Raw genomic sequence first — 17,986 nt, 5'->3', positions numbered from 1 at the left:
GGACCCGGAAAGCCTGGTGTGCTGCAGTCCATTGGGTTGCAAAGAGTTGGACACGACTGAGCGACTGACAACAACAATATGTATAAAAATACCCTGGAATATAACACACAGATAAATGTTAAAAGGAGTCATCTCTGGGTAGCAGGATAATGGGTGATTTTTATTTTCATTTATCTATACCTCCTAATTCCCTAATAAACTTGTATTAGTTATATTTATAATATAACAGAAGTGCACAGGCTGGCTCTGTTAATATTATTATAAATTAGTTCAAAATATGATTACCTATCATCAATGAATATCAATAACTGAGATCAGATTCTATCAGAGCCTTGTGACTGGGAAGAAGTGTCAACTGAGGATATAAAACATACAAAAAGAAAGCTGGAGGAAAAAATCCACTAACATCAAAATACTGTCTACCCTAGGTTGGAGTGGAATATCTACTACATGGAATTCAATATATGTTTGTTGCATTAATAATTCTGCTTACTTTCAGCCAGGCACTGCAATGAACCATTGTCTTTAAAAATTTTTTTAAGTTTAACTGTAATTCTAATTTTTTAAAACTGTCAAGTTCAATAGAAAAATGAAGATACCTGTGTTTAAACACTGATTATGAGTATGTCAGAAGAGTTCTTTGAAGAGGGCATCTCCTCTGCTGCACATCCCAGATTGCTTTGACTCAGTCCATGGGCATGACTGCCATTGTGCTTGGCTGGGGTGTATAAAACCCCAGTTACACTTTCCTATTCACACTCTATTTTAGAAAGCAGAAACCTTCCCTCATAAAATAAAAAGGGCTGGAGAGAGGGAAGATACATATGTTACAGGAAAATAAAGATTTATAGCAGCAAGAGAGACCAAGTTCCAGGGTTTCATCTAAATCATGTTCTATGCTGCTGCTGCTGCTATGTCATTTCAGTCGTGTCCAACTCTGTGTGATCCCATAGACGGCAGCCCACCAGGCTCCTCCGTCCCTGGGATTCTCCAGGCAAGAATACTGGTGTGAGTTGCCACTTCCTTCTCCAATGCATGCATGCATGCTAAGCCGCTTCAGTCATATCCGACTCTGTGCGACCCCATGAACAACAGCCCACCAGGCTCCTCTGTCCACGGGATTCTCTAGGCAAGAACACTGGAGTGGGTTGCCATTTCCTTCTCCAAAATCACGTTTTATACTTTCCATCAACTATTTTTACTAGACTTAACTAGTTTCTTAACCAAAAAACCCTACTTTATAGGGGTTTATTTCTGTTAATATTTTAAGTTTTAATGACATTAATCATATGACTACATAAAGGCAAAGGAGCCAGGCAAGAGTGTCCTAATGAAAAAAACTTGGGCTGTGAGGAAAGAGCTGGTTTGAATCCAGACTGCCACTTGCTAACTGTGTTATTTAATCTCTTATTAATTTTAACAAGTTATTTAATCTCTCTTGAGTTCCATCTTCTATATCTGGGCAATACAAATAAGAGCTGTTATGAGAATTTAAAGCAGTCTTTGCAGCCAAAGATGGAGAAGCTCTATAGAGTCAACAAAAACAAGACCGGGAGCTGACTGTGGCTCAGATCATGAACTCCTTATTACCAAATTCAGACTTAAATTGAAGAAAGTAGGGAAAACCACTAGACCATTCAGGTATGACCTAAATCAAATCCCTTATGATTATACAGTGGAAGTGAGAAATAGATTTAAGGGCCTAGATCTGATAGATAAGAGTGCCTGATGAACTATGGACGGAGGTTCGTGACATTGTACAGGAGACAGGGATCAAGACCATCCCCATGGAAAAGAAATGCAAAAAAGCAAAATGGCTGTCTGGGGAGGCCTTACAAATAGCTGTGAAAAGAAGAGAAGCGAAAAGCAAAGGAGAAAAGGAAAGATATAAGCATCTGAATGCAGAGTTCCAAAGAATAGCAAGAAGAGATAAGAAAGCCTTCCTCAGAGATCAATGCAAAGAAATAGAGGAAAACAACAGAATGGGAAAGACTAGAGATCTCTTCAAGAAAATTAGATACACCAAGGGAACATTTCATGCAAAGATGGGTTCGATAAAGGACAGAAATGGTATGGACCTAACAGAAGCAGAAGATATGAAGAAGAGTTGGCAAGAATACACAGAAGAACTGTACAAAAAAGATCTTCACGACCAAGATAATCACGATGATGTGATCACTGACCTAGAGCCAGACATCCTGGAATGTGAAGTCAAGTGGGCTTTAGAAAGCATCACTAGGAACAAAGCTAGTGGAGGTGATGGAATTCCAGTGGAGCTATTTCAAATCCTGAAAGATGATGCTGTGAAAGTGCTGCACTCAATATGCCAGCAAATTTGGAAAACTCGGCAGTGGCCACAGGACTGGAAAAGGTCAGTTTTCATTCCAATCCCAAAGAAAGGCAATGCCAAAGAATGCTCAAACTACCGCACAATTGCACTCATCTCACATGCTAGTAAAGTAACGCTCAAAATTCTCCAAGCCAGGCTTCAGCAATACGTGAACTGTGAACTTCCTGATGTTGAAGCTGGTTTTAGAAAAGACAGAGGAACCAGAGATCAAATTGCCAACATCCGCTGGATCATAGAAAAAGCAAGAGAGTTCCAGAAAAACATCTATTTCTGCTTTATTGACTATGCCAAAGCCTTTGACTGTGTGGATCACAATAAACTGTGGAAAATTCCCAAAGAGATGGGAATACCAGACCACTTGACCTGCCTCTTGAGAAATCTGTATGCAGGTCAGGAAGCAACAGTTAGAACTGGACATGGAGCAACAGACTGGTTCCAAATAGGAAAAGGAGTACGTCAAGGCTATATATTGTCACCCTGCTCATTTAACTTATATGCAGAGTACATCATGAGAAACGCTGGACTGGAAGAAGCACAAGCTGGAATCAAGATTGCCAGGAGAAATATCAATAACCTCAGATATGCAGATGACACCACCCTTATGGCAGAAAGTGAAGAGGAACTCAAAAGCCTCTTGATGAAAGTGAAAGAGGAGAGTGAAAAAGTTGGCTTAAAGCTCAACATTCAGAAAACTAAGATCATGGCATCTGGTCCCATCAGTTCATGGGAAATAGATGGGAGAAACAGTGGAAACAGTATCAGACTTTATTTTTTTGGGCTCCAAAATCACTGCACATGGTGACTGCAGCCATGAAATTAAAAGATGCTTACTCCTTGGAAGGAAAGTTATGACCAACCTAGATAGCATACTCAAAAGCAGAGACATTACTTTGCCAACAAAGGTCCATCTAGTCAAGGCTATGGTTTTTCCAGTGGTCATGTATGGATGTGAGAGTTGGACTGTGAAGAAGGCTGAGCGCTGAAGAACTGATGCTTTTGAACTGTGGTGTTGGAGAAGACTCTTGAGAGTCTCTTGGACTGCAAGGAGATCCAACCAGTCCATTCTGGTTGGAGAATGGAGATCACCATCTCCATCTCCCAGAAGATCAGCCCTGGGATTTCTTTGGAAGGAATGATGCTCAAGCTGAAACTCTAGTACTTTGGCCACCACACGTGAAGAGTTGACTCACTGGAAAAGACTCTGATGCTGGGAGGGATTGGGGGCAGGAGGAGAAGGGGACGGCAGAGGATGAGATGGCTGGATGGCATCACTGATTCAATGGACGTGAGTCTGAGTGAACTCCGGGAGTCGGTGATGGACAGGGAGGCCTGGCGTGCTGTGATTCATGGGGTCGCAAAGAGTCAGACACAACTGAGCGACTGAACTGAACTGAACTGAACATAATACTGTATGTGGAACAATGCTCAGATTTCATTTCTCTTTCCTTTGCTCAATCCTGAAGGAAAGTCAGTCAATCCTAAAGCACAATCCAGTCAATCCTAAAGGAAATCAGTCCTGAATATTCACTGGTAGGACTGATGCTGAAGCTGAAACTCCAATACTTTGGCCACCTGATGTGAAGAACCGACTCATTGGAAAAGACCCTGATTCTGGGAAAGATTGAAGGCAGGAGGAGAAGGGGATGACAGAGGATGAGATGCTTGGATGGCATCACTGACTCGATGGACATGAGTTCGAGCAAGCTTTGGGAGTTTGTGATGGACAGGGAAGCCTGGCGTGCTGCAGTCCATGGAGTCGCCAAGAGTCAGACATGACTGAGTGACTGAACTGAACTTCCTTTGCTCAGGAATGAGAAAAAGGAGTCATTTTGGAACATGAGGCAGTGGGTTACCTGGATATGGTGTGAGTCTCTGAACTGCCAGAGTACACTATGAAAGTAAAGGATAACAAATACCAGGGCAGAGGAAGAAACTGGGATGAGGAAGCCAAGTGCAGACATGCTACTGATTGCAGGCTCTGCTGTGCTTTACTTAAAACTCTCCCTAGTTTCCCAATCTAGGTTTGCTCAGTCTTGTACATCAAACCCTGCCTGTCACTACCCGCAAGTAGAAAGGAGAGTATGTGGGGGAAAGTGAGGAAGAGCAAACAATTGGCAATGTATGCTTTTGGTGGCATCTTTCCTCTGGGATCCCTACTCTTTTCTCTCCACTTTTATTATTCCTACAGCAGGAACCTCTCCTGGAAACAGCAACCCCTATGAATATGAATGATGTCCTGAGCAAGAATTTAACTTAAACTATCAAATTCTAAGCACCAAGATTCTAGAAAGGTGCAAATGTCTTGTTTCAATGGTTTCTTTGAACATACACATTTTATCAGGTAAAGAAACCTTCGGGATTTTATCTTAAAACCACTTAAAAGGCCATAATGAAAAGGTCTGGGTATCAAATAAAGCCACCTATCCATAACACCAAAGTGTCCCAGAAACTTGATATAAACAAAATCCCTCTATTTGTAGGAGATAACACTGTGGCTTTCTGTATCCAACAGTACTCTTTACATACCCAAGGCAATTATGTTTTCTTCCTCTACTCAAACAGAGCATCTGTTGCTAACACAACACTGAAGCCCAAGTTATTTTCACAGACAAAAAAGCAGCTGGTCAAGCTAATCCAATTGCTGACTAGCCATCATCAAGCTTCTGTAAGACTGTCCAGTTAACTTAACCTCTATTGTCAGACTGCATGAGTCAGAACTTCCAATTCTCTTTCAGTTAGGATTTAACAACATTTCTTTGGCACCATCATTTGAAATATTTATTACAGATACAGATACAGAAAACAAACTGTAAACTTAAGGACAAAGGTATGAAATGGCTAAATTGGATTAGAAAAATTAAGGGAAATTATCAACAAAGGGATAAAGTTATTTTGAAGTTGGGATTATGAGATTAGTAAACAACACTTAACAGACAGTACTGACGTGTGCTAGGCACCAAGTGATTTTTAAAAACTAACACGATAGTCATAACCCTTTGAGGTAAGTAGACTGCAAAGATCAGAAAATGGAGACACAGCAAATTGCCCAACTTTACTCAGTTCATAAATTGCAGGACTGGAGACCTGACTCTGAAGCCATGCTCTTAATTTAAAGCTCAAATCCCCAAGTCTTACAAATGTCAATACATTCAAGCCACCCTCAGCCTTTGCCACTTGCTTGTTTCCTTACGCTGACTAAGGTATCATCTCTGCTGTTACTTTCATTGTAACATTCTAGAACAGAAAAGAAAAGCCATGCCAAGGGTGTACTACTGACTTATTTCAAGAGAAATATCCAGCTTAGTTCATTATTAGTTGAGGTATATAATTGATTCTGCAGTAATTCATGAGAAAAAAGATGCTCAAATTCAGAGCACTGAATTGGTTATAGGCATTAACACATGGTGCCTATTTTAAGCTGTGAGACAAAATTAAGGCTTTTTATTAGAAATATTTGCTACCACCAATGAAATTCAACATATTTTCTAATACTGAGAAGTTGATTCTCTAAGATAAATTAGTACCAGTAAGAAAGAACAGCTAATTCTTCACTACTTCTGCTAAAACTGTACACAATATGTGTAGGTACTCAAGCATCAAAACAAAATCTGCAATGCAAGCAAGTTCAAATGTTGGCCTTATGGATGGCTACTAGTATGACCACGCAGGACTCACAACCTAAAACTCTTGAGTCCTCATTAAAGTGAGAGAATATGTATGCCCTGGCAAAATAAGATGATCCACATTAAAATATTTTTTAAAATTACATTTTATAGTACATAGACTACTTTAGTACTTATTCTTTATAAAATTTAAGGCACTGTACTCTAAAGTACATAATTCATATTGTATTATATTACCTGGTTTTTACAATAACTCTGTATTCTCATTTCACTGTACAGATGAAGAACTAGTCACAGTTATTTGCTCTGTATCACAAAGTTGCATAGTACAGAATCCAAGTCTCTGGACTCCAAGTTTTTGACCTTCCATTTTCTCTGAACTAATCTCAGACATCACACACCCTTTACTTTAAAAGTTAAATAAGCTTTGAAGTGTTTTACAAATTTAGGTAGAGGCATTTTAAATGTATATTCAAAACACAAAATGTCAATTTTTTAAAAATGTCTAATAATCACGTGAATAAAACTATATCTCAGTTTCAGGATGAACACATACAATGAAATCATGTGATTTTTGTTAAATACTATAACAGTTAACGTTTAACACATCACTACACTATTCTCTCATGCCCCACAGTGTTCCTCAAGGAGATGATTCCAGGCAAAATTGCGGAAAACACCTTTCTAAAAAATCTTTCCAGTGCTTCCTATCTAATAATAGAAAAGAATGGGCTCTTGTTTTTGCCCGTTGTTATTAATAACACTTGTGTTTCCTTCCTATACTGTACTATTTCAATTACTATCATCTAATAAAGAGAGCACGGTGGTTGATTTCTATATAGGGACTATGACTAAGTATTAACTCACTTCTAATTGTATTCAAAACATTGGCTACGTTCTCTAAGTATATTTTTGGCTAACAGAAAAGGTTAGTTCTATTATGCCCCGTCCTTAACTTGCTCAGAAAGTATAAAATATGCCAAAAACAATCATTAAGGGAACTGACCAGCAACACGGAACTGGCCAGAGGGTGGGACCGCTGCTCTGGACAACTATCAGTCTTTTTTCTCAATTGAACCAACACTATAAACAGTTAAGACGTGCCGGGGAACTAGTCCCAAGGAGGGCGCGGCGGGGGTGGGGAGCGGTGCAAAAGGCGGGTGTGGAGGGGATGGATGGGGGAGGCGGGGGGTACCAAGGAGACCTGGTTCGCGACCTAAGAAGACACAGATTGAGCCAAAATAGGCGAAGACTGGGTGGAGAAGAGTGGGTCAGCTTCGGCGTCAGCAGGTACACTCGTAGGTGCTTTGATTTCCTCTTCTGCTGAGGATGGATAAACCCTCACTAGCACGCGGGAAGGCTGCGAGAATCACAGGGGGCCTAGATCCTTGCAGAAAATGATGGGAAAAAATGGGGGCGGCTCCCGAAATCCCCTGGGAGCCAGGGCCCAGGACCAATTGCAGAGCAGAGGTTATCCGGGTTCACCGGGCGCGGTCCCCGCACCCCCGCGGGCGCCGTTTTACTCCCGAGAAGGGTGCCTGGCGGCCTCGCCCTCCGCGGCCGTAGCCCAGCCCGGCCCGCCCGGCCCCGCGCGCCCACCGCCCACCGCCCACCCGGCCCAGGGCGCCCCGCCCACCCTCCGCCCAGCCTCGGCGACCCAGAGGCCCCCGCCCCCGCTTACTTTCTGGGAGTCCATGGCCAAGGACGGTGTCCGCTGGACCCCAAACCGCGTCGAAGAACTTTGCGAGGAGGCGGAGGGAGGTCGGACACGCCGAGCCCGCTACCCACGGCCGTGCCTCCGCTGGGCCGCCGCCGCCGCCTGAGCCTCAGCTTCAGCTCGCACCGGCGCCGCCCGGCCCCGCCCCGTCCGCGCCCAGCCCGGCGCGCGCCGTAGTCGCGCCGCGGTTGCCAGGGTGAAAGGGCGGCACGCCGAAGGGAGGGGGCGAGGAGCGCCTTGCGCACGCGCCCTGCTGCAAGGCGGGCTGCGGCGGAGTGGGGAGGGGGCTGGTTAGCCGGCGCACCGAGCGAGCCGTAGTGAGAAAGGGAGTGAGAAAGGGGTGCTCGCCCCCCTGTCCCGCCGATCGTTTGAAGAAGCCCCTCTCTCTTTCCCCCATCCTTTTTCCTCCAGCGCGCAGGCCTTGAACTGGACCACTGGGCGTCCAGCAGCCCGGTCCGTGGGGAGGGTGGGGGAAGGAAAACTGTGGCCCTGGAGATAGATCAGCCCCTTCTCCACCCTGCAACCTTCTGAAGCACCTCCTTACACTAGCCTTGGAGAAGCAACCAGGGCAAGCCAGGCCCAGCTGTCCAGTGAGAAAGAAAGGGCGGGGAACGTAGTGGGAACGTGGGGAAAGCCTTGTAGAAACGTGACAGAAACTTGGGTGACTGTGAAGCCTGGGAGACCTTTCCCAGAGAGCCCCCTGGGAACCTTGCTGTCTCTGACTTTCAGCAAACGAATACTCTCCCTGAGCCTGTTTCATCTTTGGTGAAACACGAGAAATAATGCTGACTTTGCAGAGCATTGTGAAGATTAAATAACGTATTGGAAGTGCCCAGTATGTAGTTAATGTTCAGTATTTATGGTTATTGGTGGGAATCTAGAACCTGTTCCGTTTGGACTAAGAGGACAGTAGAAACTAGAAAAGGTGGGAGATAGGCTTGAAAATGTCCTTCCCCAAGCAGAAGCCTCATCTTCCATTTCGATGACTGGAGAGGCTCAGGAAAGTTCAACTGGACAACCACGTATGGTGAATGAATGGTGAACAAAAGGAAAAAATATATTGCATACCTGTTAGGTCCCAATTCTACGCACTGAGAATCAGCAGTGACTAGGCACTTTATATACAAACATAAAATATATACATCTATATACACACACACACATATATATGAGGAGGTTAAATTTTCACAGAGAAAAATTACATGGGATAAATAGAATTGTGTGGGCTCCATTTTCGGTAGGAGGGTCAGGGAAGGCCTCTCTCAGGAGTGACCCAAGTGAAGTGAGTGAAAGAATAAGCATACAAACATCTGGAGAAGAGTATTCTAGATAGAAGCAGCAGCAAATACAAAGGTCCTAAGAGGGCGTGCTGCGATTCATGGGGTCGCAAAGAGTCGGACATGATTGAGCAACTGACCTGATCTGATCTGAAGAGGGCATGAGCTCTATGTTTCAGAAATAACATTTATCCTACAAGGCTGTAACTATCTCTGTAGATGATCTCCCCAACTATACTTGTGAGTTGAGATTTCTTTTACCCATATCTGTATGTATCCCCAGCACAGGGCCTGCCATCTAGTATGCATTCGCTAAATTCTTTTTTAACTGAACAGACACATACAAGAAATGGGATGAAGAGAACCAGTTCAGGCTAAGCGGGTTGTTTTTGAAGGCCAGGGTCCAGAGAGGACCCATGTGCACAGTTTTGCTCCTGTATCTGAAAGCAGTCACATGCAGTCTTGCAGAGATGTAACTGGACAGACACATACAAGAAATCAGATGAAAAGAAACAGTTCAGGCTGCTGCTGCAAAGTCACCTCAGTTGTGCCCGACTCTGTGCGACCCCATAGAGAGGTGGGGAGGGTGGCTCCCCCGTCCCTGGGATTCTCCAGGCAAGAACACTGGAGTGGGTTGCCATTTCCTTCTCCAATGCATGAAAGTGAAAAGTGAAAGTGAAGTCGCTCAGTCGTGTCCGACCCTCAGCGACCCCATGGACTGAAGCCTTCCAGGCTCCTCCATCCATGGGATTTTCCAGGCAAGAGTACTGGAGTGGGGTGCCATTGCCTTCTCCGAGTTCAGGCTAAGTGGGCTGTTTTTCAAGGCCAGGGTCCAGAGAGGGCCTATGTGCAATTTGCTACTGTATTTGAAAGCAGTCGCATGCAGTCTTACAGAGATGCTGCTCCTTCTCTTGGTACCAAGGGAAAGGAGCCTGCTCTCCAAGCTGCCCAGTTCCATGAGGAGAGATGAGAACAGCCAGCCACCCGGCAGCTAGCACACTGCTGCAGCGACGCAAGCCATTCTCCGCAGTGCGCATGCCCTGCAGCTGAGTCAGTTTCCCAGAGGGAGAAATGCAGCCTAGAGACTGAAGAACATTAGAGGTCAAACCACCAGACTGTGAGCTCCCCAGCCCTGACCCTGCCTGCACCATGGGACCCGCCGTTAAGGGAAGAAGAAACAGCATTTAGCGCTGTCCTAGTTCTCTTGCTGCAAGAACTTCAGCTCACTACTGTCAGAGAGCAACTTCTGGGTACTCTAGGTCTGATGGGCTTAACCACAGAGGGAGGCTTTAGAGACGGTTAGCCACAGCTGAAATGTGATCGCCAGATTCTGTTCCAGGCCATATCCCAGGAGCTCACTCCTGGCCCCTTGCCTCCCAGCTCCTCTAGTTCTTTCCCTGCAGCCCTGCCAAGAGCCTGCAGCTTTTGACAAGACTGCTACCCCATTTGACTTCTGCCCTTGCCAGATCTCTATCTGGCCAGTCTGGCTCCCCTTGCCCAGCTTCCGGGAACTTCTACTTCTCCATCATTCTCATCTGTAAACAGCTAGTCTCTTCGAGCTGTGACTTCTGTCTTCCGCAGCCCATACAGCAGTCACTCACCTAGCACTGTCTGCACCTCAACCCCCTCCCGCTGCTTCTGGCCTATGGCCAAGTCCTTTGCCTCTTCACAGCCAAGTCAGTTTAGATAATTTCAAAAGTAGCTTTTCTAATAAACCAAAGCCCTTGTTCTTAAGTGTAATCTCCAGACCAGCTGAATCAGCACTACCTGGTAACTTGTTAGTAATACAGATTCTCAGGCTTCATCCCCAGACCTACTAAATCAGAATCTCCAGGGGCTGAGGTCCAGTGTTCAGTGTTTTAACAAGTCCTCTGAATGAGTCCGATGCACACTAAAGTTTGGTCACCACTGAGCTATTCCAAATCCTGAAAGATGATGCTGTGAAAGTACTGCACTCAATATGCCAGCAAATTTGGAAAACTCAGCAGTGGCCACAGGACTGGAAAAGGTCGGTTTTCATTCCAATCCCAAAGAAAGGCAATGCCAAAGAATGCTCAAACTACCACACAATTGCACTCATCTCACACGCTAGTAAAGTAATGCTCAAAATTCTCCAAGCCAGGCTTCAGCAATATGTGAACCGTGAACTTCCTGATGTTCAAGCTGGTTTTAGAAAAGGCAGAGGAACCAGAGATCAAATTGCCAACATCCGCTGGATCATCGAAAAAGCAAGAGAGTTCCAGAAAAACATCTATTTCTGCTTTATTGACTATGCCAAGCCTTTGACTGTGTGGATCACAATAAACTGTGGAAAATTCTGAAAGAGATGGGAATACCAGACCACCTGATTTGCCTCTTGAGAAATTTGTATGCAGGTCAGGAAGCAACAGTTAGAACTGGACATGGAACAACAGACTGGTTCCAAATAGGAAAAGGAGTTCGTCAAGGCTGTATATTGTCATCCTGTTTATTTAACTTCTATGCAGAGTACATCATGAGAAACACTGGACTGGAAGAAACACAAGCTGGAATCAAGATTGCTGGGAGAAATATCAATAACCTCAGATACGCAGATGACACCACCCTTATGGCAGAAAGTGAAGAGGAACTCAAAAGCCTCTTGATGCAAGTGAAAGTGGAGAGTGAAAAAGTTGGCTTAAAGCTCAACATTCAGAAAACAAAGATCATGGCATCCGGTCCCACCACTTCATGGGAAATAGATGGGGAAACAGTGGAAACAGTATCAGACTTTATTTTTCTGGGCTCCAAAATCACTACAGATGGTGACTGCAGCCATGAAATTAAAAGATGCTTACTCCTTGGAAGGAAAGTTATGACCAACCTAGATAGCATACTCAAAAGCAGAGACATTACTTTGCCAACAAAGGTTCGTCTAGTCAAGGCTATGGTTTTTCCTGTGGTCATGTACGGATGTGAGAGTTGGACTGGGAAGAAGGCTGAGCGCCGAAGAATTGATGCTTTTGAACTGTGGTGTTGGAGAAGACTCTTGAGAGTCCCTTGGACTGCAAGGAGATACAACCAGTCCATTCTGAAGGAGATCAGCCCTGGGATTTCTTTGGAAGGAATGATGCTAAAGCTGAAACTCCAGTACTTTGGCCACCTCATGCGAAGAGTTGACTCATTGGAAAAGACTCTGATGCTGGGAGGGATTGGGGGCAGGAGGAGAAGGGGACGACAGAGGATGAGATGGCTGGATGGCATCACTGACTCGATGGACGTGAGTCTGAGTGAACTCCGGGAGTTGGTGATGGACAAGGAGGTTGCAAAGAGTCGGACACGACTGAGCGACTAATCTGATCTGATCTGATCTGAAACTGAGTGAAAGCAAATTGTTTTTTTTAAAAATGGAAAAAGGGAACTACAAAAGCACAAAAACAGATGACTTTTCAACACGTGGGTTTCTGATTCTGGGATAGCATATCTGGTCATGGATATTCATTTGAATGAGGTTCCTGGGCCTCCAGGACTACTTTTCCGACTAAATATCAATTTCGGATAGCCTCGGTATTGGCACTACTGATTTAAAGCATCTGGCAAAATTGTCTCTTCCAGAACACCTATTCTGTCTCGTCAGGCATTGCCAGCAGCCCTGAGTTCCCTTGTAAGTTCTGGGACGCCCCATTCTTGGGAGAGAAAATGTCTTCCCTTAAGTTTCTTGCCAACAGGCTTTCCCTTTGGGAGTCAGTACAGGGCATCACCCTGGAGTCAGCTGTCTGAACTTTAATCCTCGAACTGCCACTTACCAGCTGTGTAGTCTTTGGTGAGTCATTTAACCTCAGTAAGCCTCAATTTCCTCTTCTGTAACATAGCGATCGTAATGGTAGTAACTCCTAGTTAGGATTGTTGTGAGGATTAGAGGAGATTATGTATGCAAAATGTCTGACTTTGTACACGTTTAGTAAATGACAGCTGTTACTGTCATTTCATATCCTTCTGTACCACCCTGGTGTGGCATTCTCCCTCTCGATCTCTGGGCCCTTAGAAGTCCTGTGCTCACCCCTAACCACTTTTCACTGTCATACCTTTTCTGAAGCATAATCACTGGCCAGATGCTGCCTTTTGTTGAACCCAAACCTTTACCCCTTACTCTCTGTTAATATCTGGCCTGAGTCTTGGCATACACCACATAGCCTGGGAAAATCCTGAGCTTCTCTAAGCCTCAGTTTCTTCAGCTGTGAAATGGTCATCATAACAGTACCACCAATAAGAGTGGTTGAATGGATTGAATGAGAGAATTCCTGTCGTTTTAAGCACAGTGTCTGGTATTTAATAAGCATTCAGGAAAAAAAAAAAAAAAAAACATTAGCTTTTATCATCTCTTCCCAACCACAGACATCTAACTCATTCTTTTTTTTTTTTTTTTGCTGCCCCCTTCTAACCAAAAATAAATTCATCCAAAAGCCCTGGAACCCCTTGGGACTCAAGAGTACTGGTTTCTGATCCTAGAAGCTTTCATAGCAGGGAAAGGATGGTTCTGTTCTGATGTTAGCTGGTGCTCTGTGGAGTGGTCTAACACCATACTCAGAGAGCTGTACGCAAAGTGGGAAGCAATCAGCAGACACAAATCTTATGACGGGCCTGGAAATCATGTGAGAAGAGACACAGTTCAAGCACCGGTGAGTATTTAGCCTGGAGAAGAAAAACTCAGGGAGGACAGGTTCATTTACTTCAAATCTCTCTAGGACTGTTGTGTTTAAGAGAAAGCTGGCTTGTTCTCTAGCCTCTGACAGATAGAATTAGACCCAGTTTTGTGGAAGCTACAAGAAGATAGATTTCCACTCAACAAAAAGTCCAGTTTTCTAACAGAGCCATACAGAACTGGGATGGATTTTTGTTTGGTAGGGAGGTCCCCATCAGTGGAGGTATTCAAGCAGAAGCTGGGCATTTGCTTCTCAGAGCTGTCCTAGGGGGATCAGGCACTGGAAAGACAACTGGCAGAGAGAGCCTTTAACATCTTTCTGAACCCTGAGGCTCTTTCACTCTTCAGACTAGAGGCCAGTAACTATGCATCCCCTTCCTGACTCTGCTCTGCAATTGTACTTACCTTTGGAATGCACTCTGAATCTCTTCTCCCCACCTCCACTGTTATAAGATCCATGGCAAGAGGTACCACTCCTTCCTGGGAGAGGGTATGAGAGGAGGAGTTAACTAATCTGTACCCATTATGATGTTACTATGTCACAATCCCTTCTTTATGAATGGATGGCCTGTTTTATGCCAGGTCCCTGGGACACTGAGAAAAGTGAGGTCTGGAAGAAACAGGTGTTTCCATCACATCCTGCCTTGGCTCTGGAAATACCCCTCACTTATCATGTTCATGGTTCATTTATTGCTGAAGCCTGACTTGGAGAATTTTGAGCATTACTTTACTAGCATGTGAGATGAGTGCAATTGTGTGGTAGTTTGAGCATTCTTTGGCATTGCCTTTCTTTGCGATTGGAATGAAAACTGACCTTTTCCAGTCCTGTGGCCACTGCTGAGTTTTCCAAATTTGTTGACATATTGAGTGCAGCACTTTCACAGCATCATCTTTTAGGATTTGAAATAGCTCAACTGGAATTCCATCACCTCCACTAGCTTTGTTCCTAGTGATGCTTCCTAAGGTCCATAATGACTTCACATTCCAGGATGTCTGGCTCTAGGTGAGTGTGAGTGATCACACCTTCGTAATTGTCTGGGTTGTGAAGATCTTTTTTGTACAGTTCTTCTGTGTAGTCTTGCCATGTCTTCTTAATATCTTCTGCTTCTGTTAGGTCCATACCATTTCTGTCCTTTATGGAGCCCATCTTTGCATGAAATGCTCCCTTTGTATCTCTAATTTTCTTGAAGAGATCTCTGCTGCTGCTGCTAAGTTGCTTTAGTCGTGTCCAACTCTGTGCGGCCCCATAGACGGCAGCCCATCAGGCTCCACCATCCCTGGGATTCTCTAGGCAAGAACACTGGAGCAGGTTGCCATTTCCTTCTCTGATGCATGAAAGTGAAAAGTGAAAGTGAAGTCACTCAATCGTGTCTGACTCTTAGCGACCCCACAGACTGCAGCCTACCAGGTTCCTCCATCCATGGGATTTTCCAGGCAAGAGTACTGGAGTGGGGTGCCATTGCCTTCTCTGAGATTTCTAGCCTTTCCCATTCTATTGTTTTCCTCTATTTCTTTGCATTGATCGCTGAAGAAGGGTTTGTTATCTCTCCTTGCTGTTCTTTGGAACTCTGCATTCAAAAGGGTATATCTTTCCTTTTCTCCTTTGCCTTTTGTCTCTCTTCTTTTCACAGCTATTTGTAAGGCCTCCTCAGACAGCCATTTTACTTCTTTGCATTTCTTTTTCTTGGGGATGGTCTAGCTCCCTATCTCCTGTACAATGTCATGAACCTCCATCCATAGTTTATCAGGCACTCTGTCTATCAGATCTAGTCCCTTAAAACTATTTCGCACTTCCACTGTATAGTCATAAGGGATTTGATTTAGGTCATATCTGAATGGTGGTTTTCCCCACTTTCTTCAATTTAAGTCTGAATTTGGCAATAAGGAGTTCATGATCTGAGCCACAGTCAGCTCCCAGTCTTGTTTTTGCTGACTATATAGAGCTTCTCCATTTTTGGCTGCAAAGAATATAATCAATCTGATTTCAGTGTTTTAGAAAAGGCAGAAGGACCAGAGGTAAGATTGCCAACATCCGCTGGATCATCAAAAAAGCAAGAGAGTTCCAGAAAAACATCTGTTTCTGCTCTATTGACTATGCCAAAGCCTTTGACTGTGTGGATCACAATAAACTGTGGAAAATCCTGAAAGAGATGGGAATACCAGACCACCTGACCTGCCTCTTGAGAAACCTGTATGCAGGTCAGGAAGCAACAGTTAGAACTGGACATGGAACAACAGACTGGTTCCAAATAGGAAAAGGAATATATCAAATATTGTCACCTTGCTTATTTAACTTATATGCAGAGTAGTATATCATGCAAAATGCCAGGCTGGACGAAGCATAGGCTGGAATCAAGATTGCTGGGAGAAATATTAATAACCTCAGATATGCAGATGACACCACCCTTATGGCAGAAAGAGAAGAGGAACTAAAAAGCCTCTTGATGAAAATGAAAGAGGAGAGTGAAAAAGTTGGCTTAAAGCTCAACATTCAGAAAATGAAGATCATGGCATCTGGTCCCATCACTTCATGGCAAATAGATGGGAAAACAGTGGAAACAGTGGCTGACTTTATTTTTCTGGGCTCCAAAATCACTGTAGATGGTGACTGCAGCCATGAAATTAAAAGATGCTTACTCCTTGGAAGGAAAGTTATGTCCAACCTAGATAGCATATTAAAAAGCAGAGCCATTACTTTGCCAACAAAGGTCTGTCTAGTCAAGGCTATGGTTTTTCCAGTGGTCATGTATGGATGTGAGAGTTGGACTATAAAGAAAGCTGAACACTGAAGAATTGATGCTTTTGAATTATGGTATTGGAGAAGACTCTTGAGAGTCCCTTGGACTGCAGGGAGATCCAACTAGTCCATCCTAAAGGAAATCAGTTCTCAATATTCATGGAAAGACTGATGTTGAATCTGAAACTCCAATACTTTGGCCACCTGATGCAAAGAGCTGACTCATTTGAAAAGACCCTGATACTGGGAAAGATTGGGGGCAGGAGGAGAAGGGGACGACAGAGGATGAGATGGTTGGATGGCATCACCAACACAATGGACATGAATTTGGGTGGACTCCAGGAGTTGGTGATGGACAGGGAGGCCTGGCGTGCTGTGGTTCAAGACTGAGCAATTGAACTGAACTATCATGTTCAGAGGATGACCAAGGACTCAGCAAGTTTATCTGCCTGTTGACCTCCTCTTTGTGAAAGGATGCTAGCCCCAAGCCCGGTCTCTCCAACACAGAGGAACAGGCTCACTGCTCTTAGTAAGAACAGATTCTTCCCTCTACATATACTCTGAAGATGGTTGTGGACCTGATTGAGCCTGGGTGATTGAGACTAGAGAGAGAAAGGGCCATCGTGAGTTGGTAGCACTTGTAATTCATTGGCTAAGCACCCAGACTCTGATACCAGACTGTCTGGTGCCAGTCAGTCAATGCCAAGTTTCCCACTTACCAGTGGTATGGCCTTGGGTGATTTCTTAACCTGTCTGTACCCCTGTGTTCATATTTGAACAATGAGAGTATTCAATTCAGTTCAGTTCAGTTCAGTCGCTCAGTCGTGTCTGACTCTTCGCGACCCCATGAATAGCAGCACACCAAGCCTCCCTGTCCATCACCAGCTCCCGGATTTCACCCAAACTCATGTGCATCGAGATGGTGATGCCATCCAGCCATCTCATCCTCTGTCGTCCCCTTCTCCTCCTGCCCCCAATCCCTCCCAGCATCAGGGTCTTTTCCAATGAGTCATCTCTTCGCATGAGGTGGCCAAAGTATTGGAGTTTCAGCCTCAGCATCAGTCCTTCCAATGAGAGTATTAACAGTACCCAAGTGAAAGGGTTGTCATGAAGAGAAATTACAATGTATATAAAGTGCTTATGATAATGCCTGACATGTAGAAAGCACATAATATATGTCCACTATTATTCTTTTCTACAATAAACCATTCTCCTGCATACAGCAGCAGGGAATAAGGATTTCTGAGGTTTCTGAGCACTTTGATATTGCCAGTGCCATTGCAGTAAGTTAAGATGGCACTATGTCAGTATTTTCTAGAGACATGAGTCTCTTGAAATCCATCCCTCATTCTGAAGGTCAAGCTGAACTCTCCCCTAGCCACAGGAGATCGAAGACAGAAGGTGAAGGGACTTAAGCTGTAAGGTTAGGACTTAAGCAGACAGGAAAAGACACGAGGATCCTTCCCAAGCTAAGGAAACAGCCTGAGCAAAGGTGAAAAATTATGAGAAGAACAACTGGAGAGAATGGAGATAGGAGTTAGAAGAAACGGGAACGGCACCCTTCAATGCCCATTTACCTGTGCAACACCACGAAAACTCAGGAACATTTAAGAGATGAAATA

General features: G+C 44.3%; 1 protein-coding gene across 4 annotated transcripts in view; it reads right to left on the bottom strand.

Annotated features, from left to right (window-relative positions):
* Positions 1–14,124, bottom strand: part of FSD1L (fibronectin type III and SPRY domain containing 1 like) — a 70,536-nt gene extending 56,412 nt beyond the window's left edge. For 2 of the 4 annotated variants that reach the window (XM_070795228.1, XM_070795230.1), the window contains exon 1: positions 14,033–14,124. In XM_070795228.1, the coding sequence (XP_070651329.1) occupies positions 14,033–14,086 (54 nt within the window). In that variant the 5' untranslated portion in view covers positions 14,087–14,124. Of the gene's footprint in view, positions 1–7,654; positions 7,838–14,032 lie in introns of those variants that run through there. The other 2 variants (XM_070795229.1, XM_019966674.2) reach the window with 2 other exon arrangements.
* Positions 14,125–17,986: the final 3,862 nt, after the last annotated feature.

The sequence above is a fragment of the Bos indicus genome, chromosome 8 (assembly GCF_029378745.1).
Source record: "Bos indicus isolate NIAB-ARS_2022 breed Sahiwal x Tharparkar chromosome 8, NIAB-ARS_B.indTharparkar_mat_pri_1.0, whole genome shotgun sequence".
Taxonomy (NCBI): domain Eukaryota; kingdom Metazoa; phylum Chordata; class Mammalia; order Artiodactyla; family Bovidae; genus Bos; species Bos indicus.
Note: the sequence above shows the minus strand (reverse complement) of the source record. Positions and strands in the feature narration are given on the sequence as shown.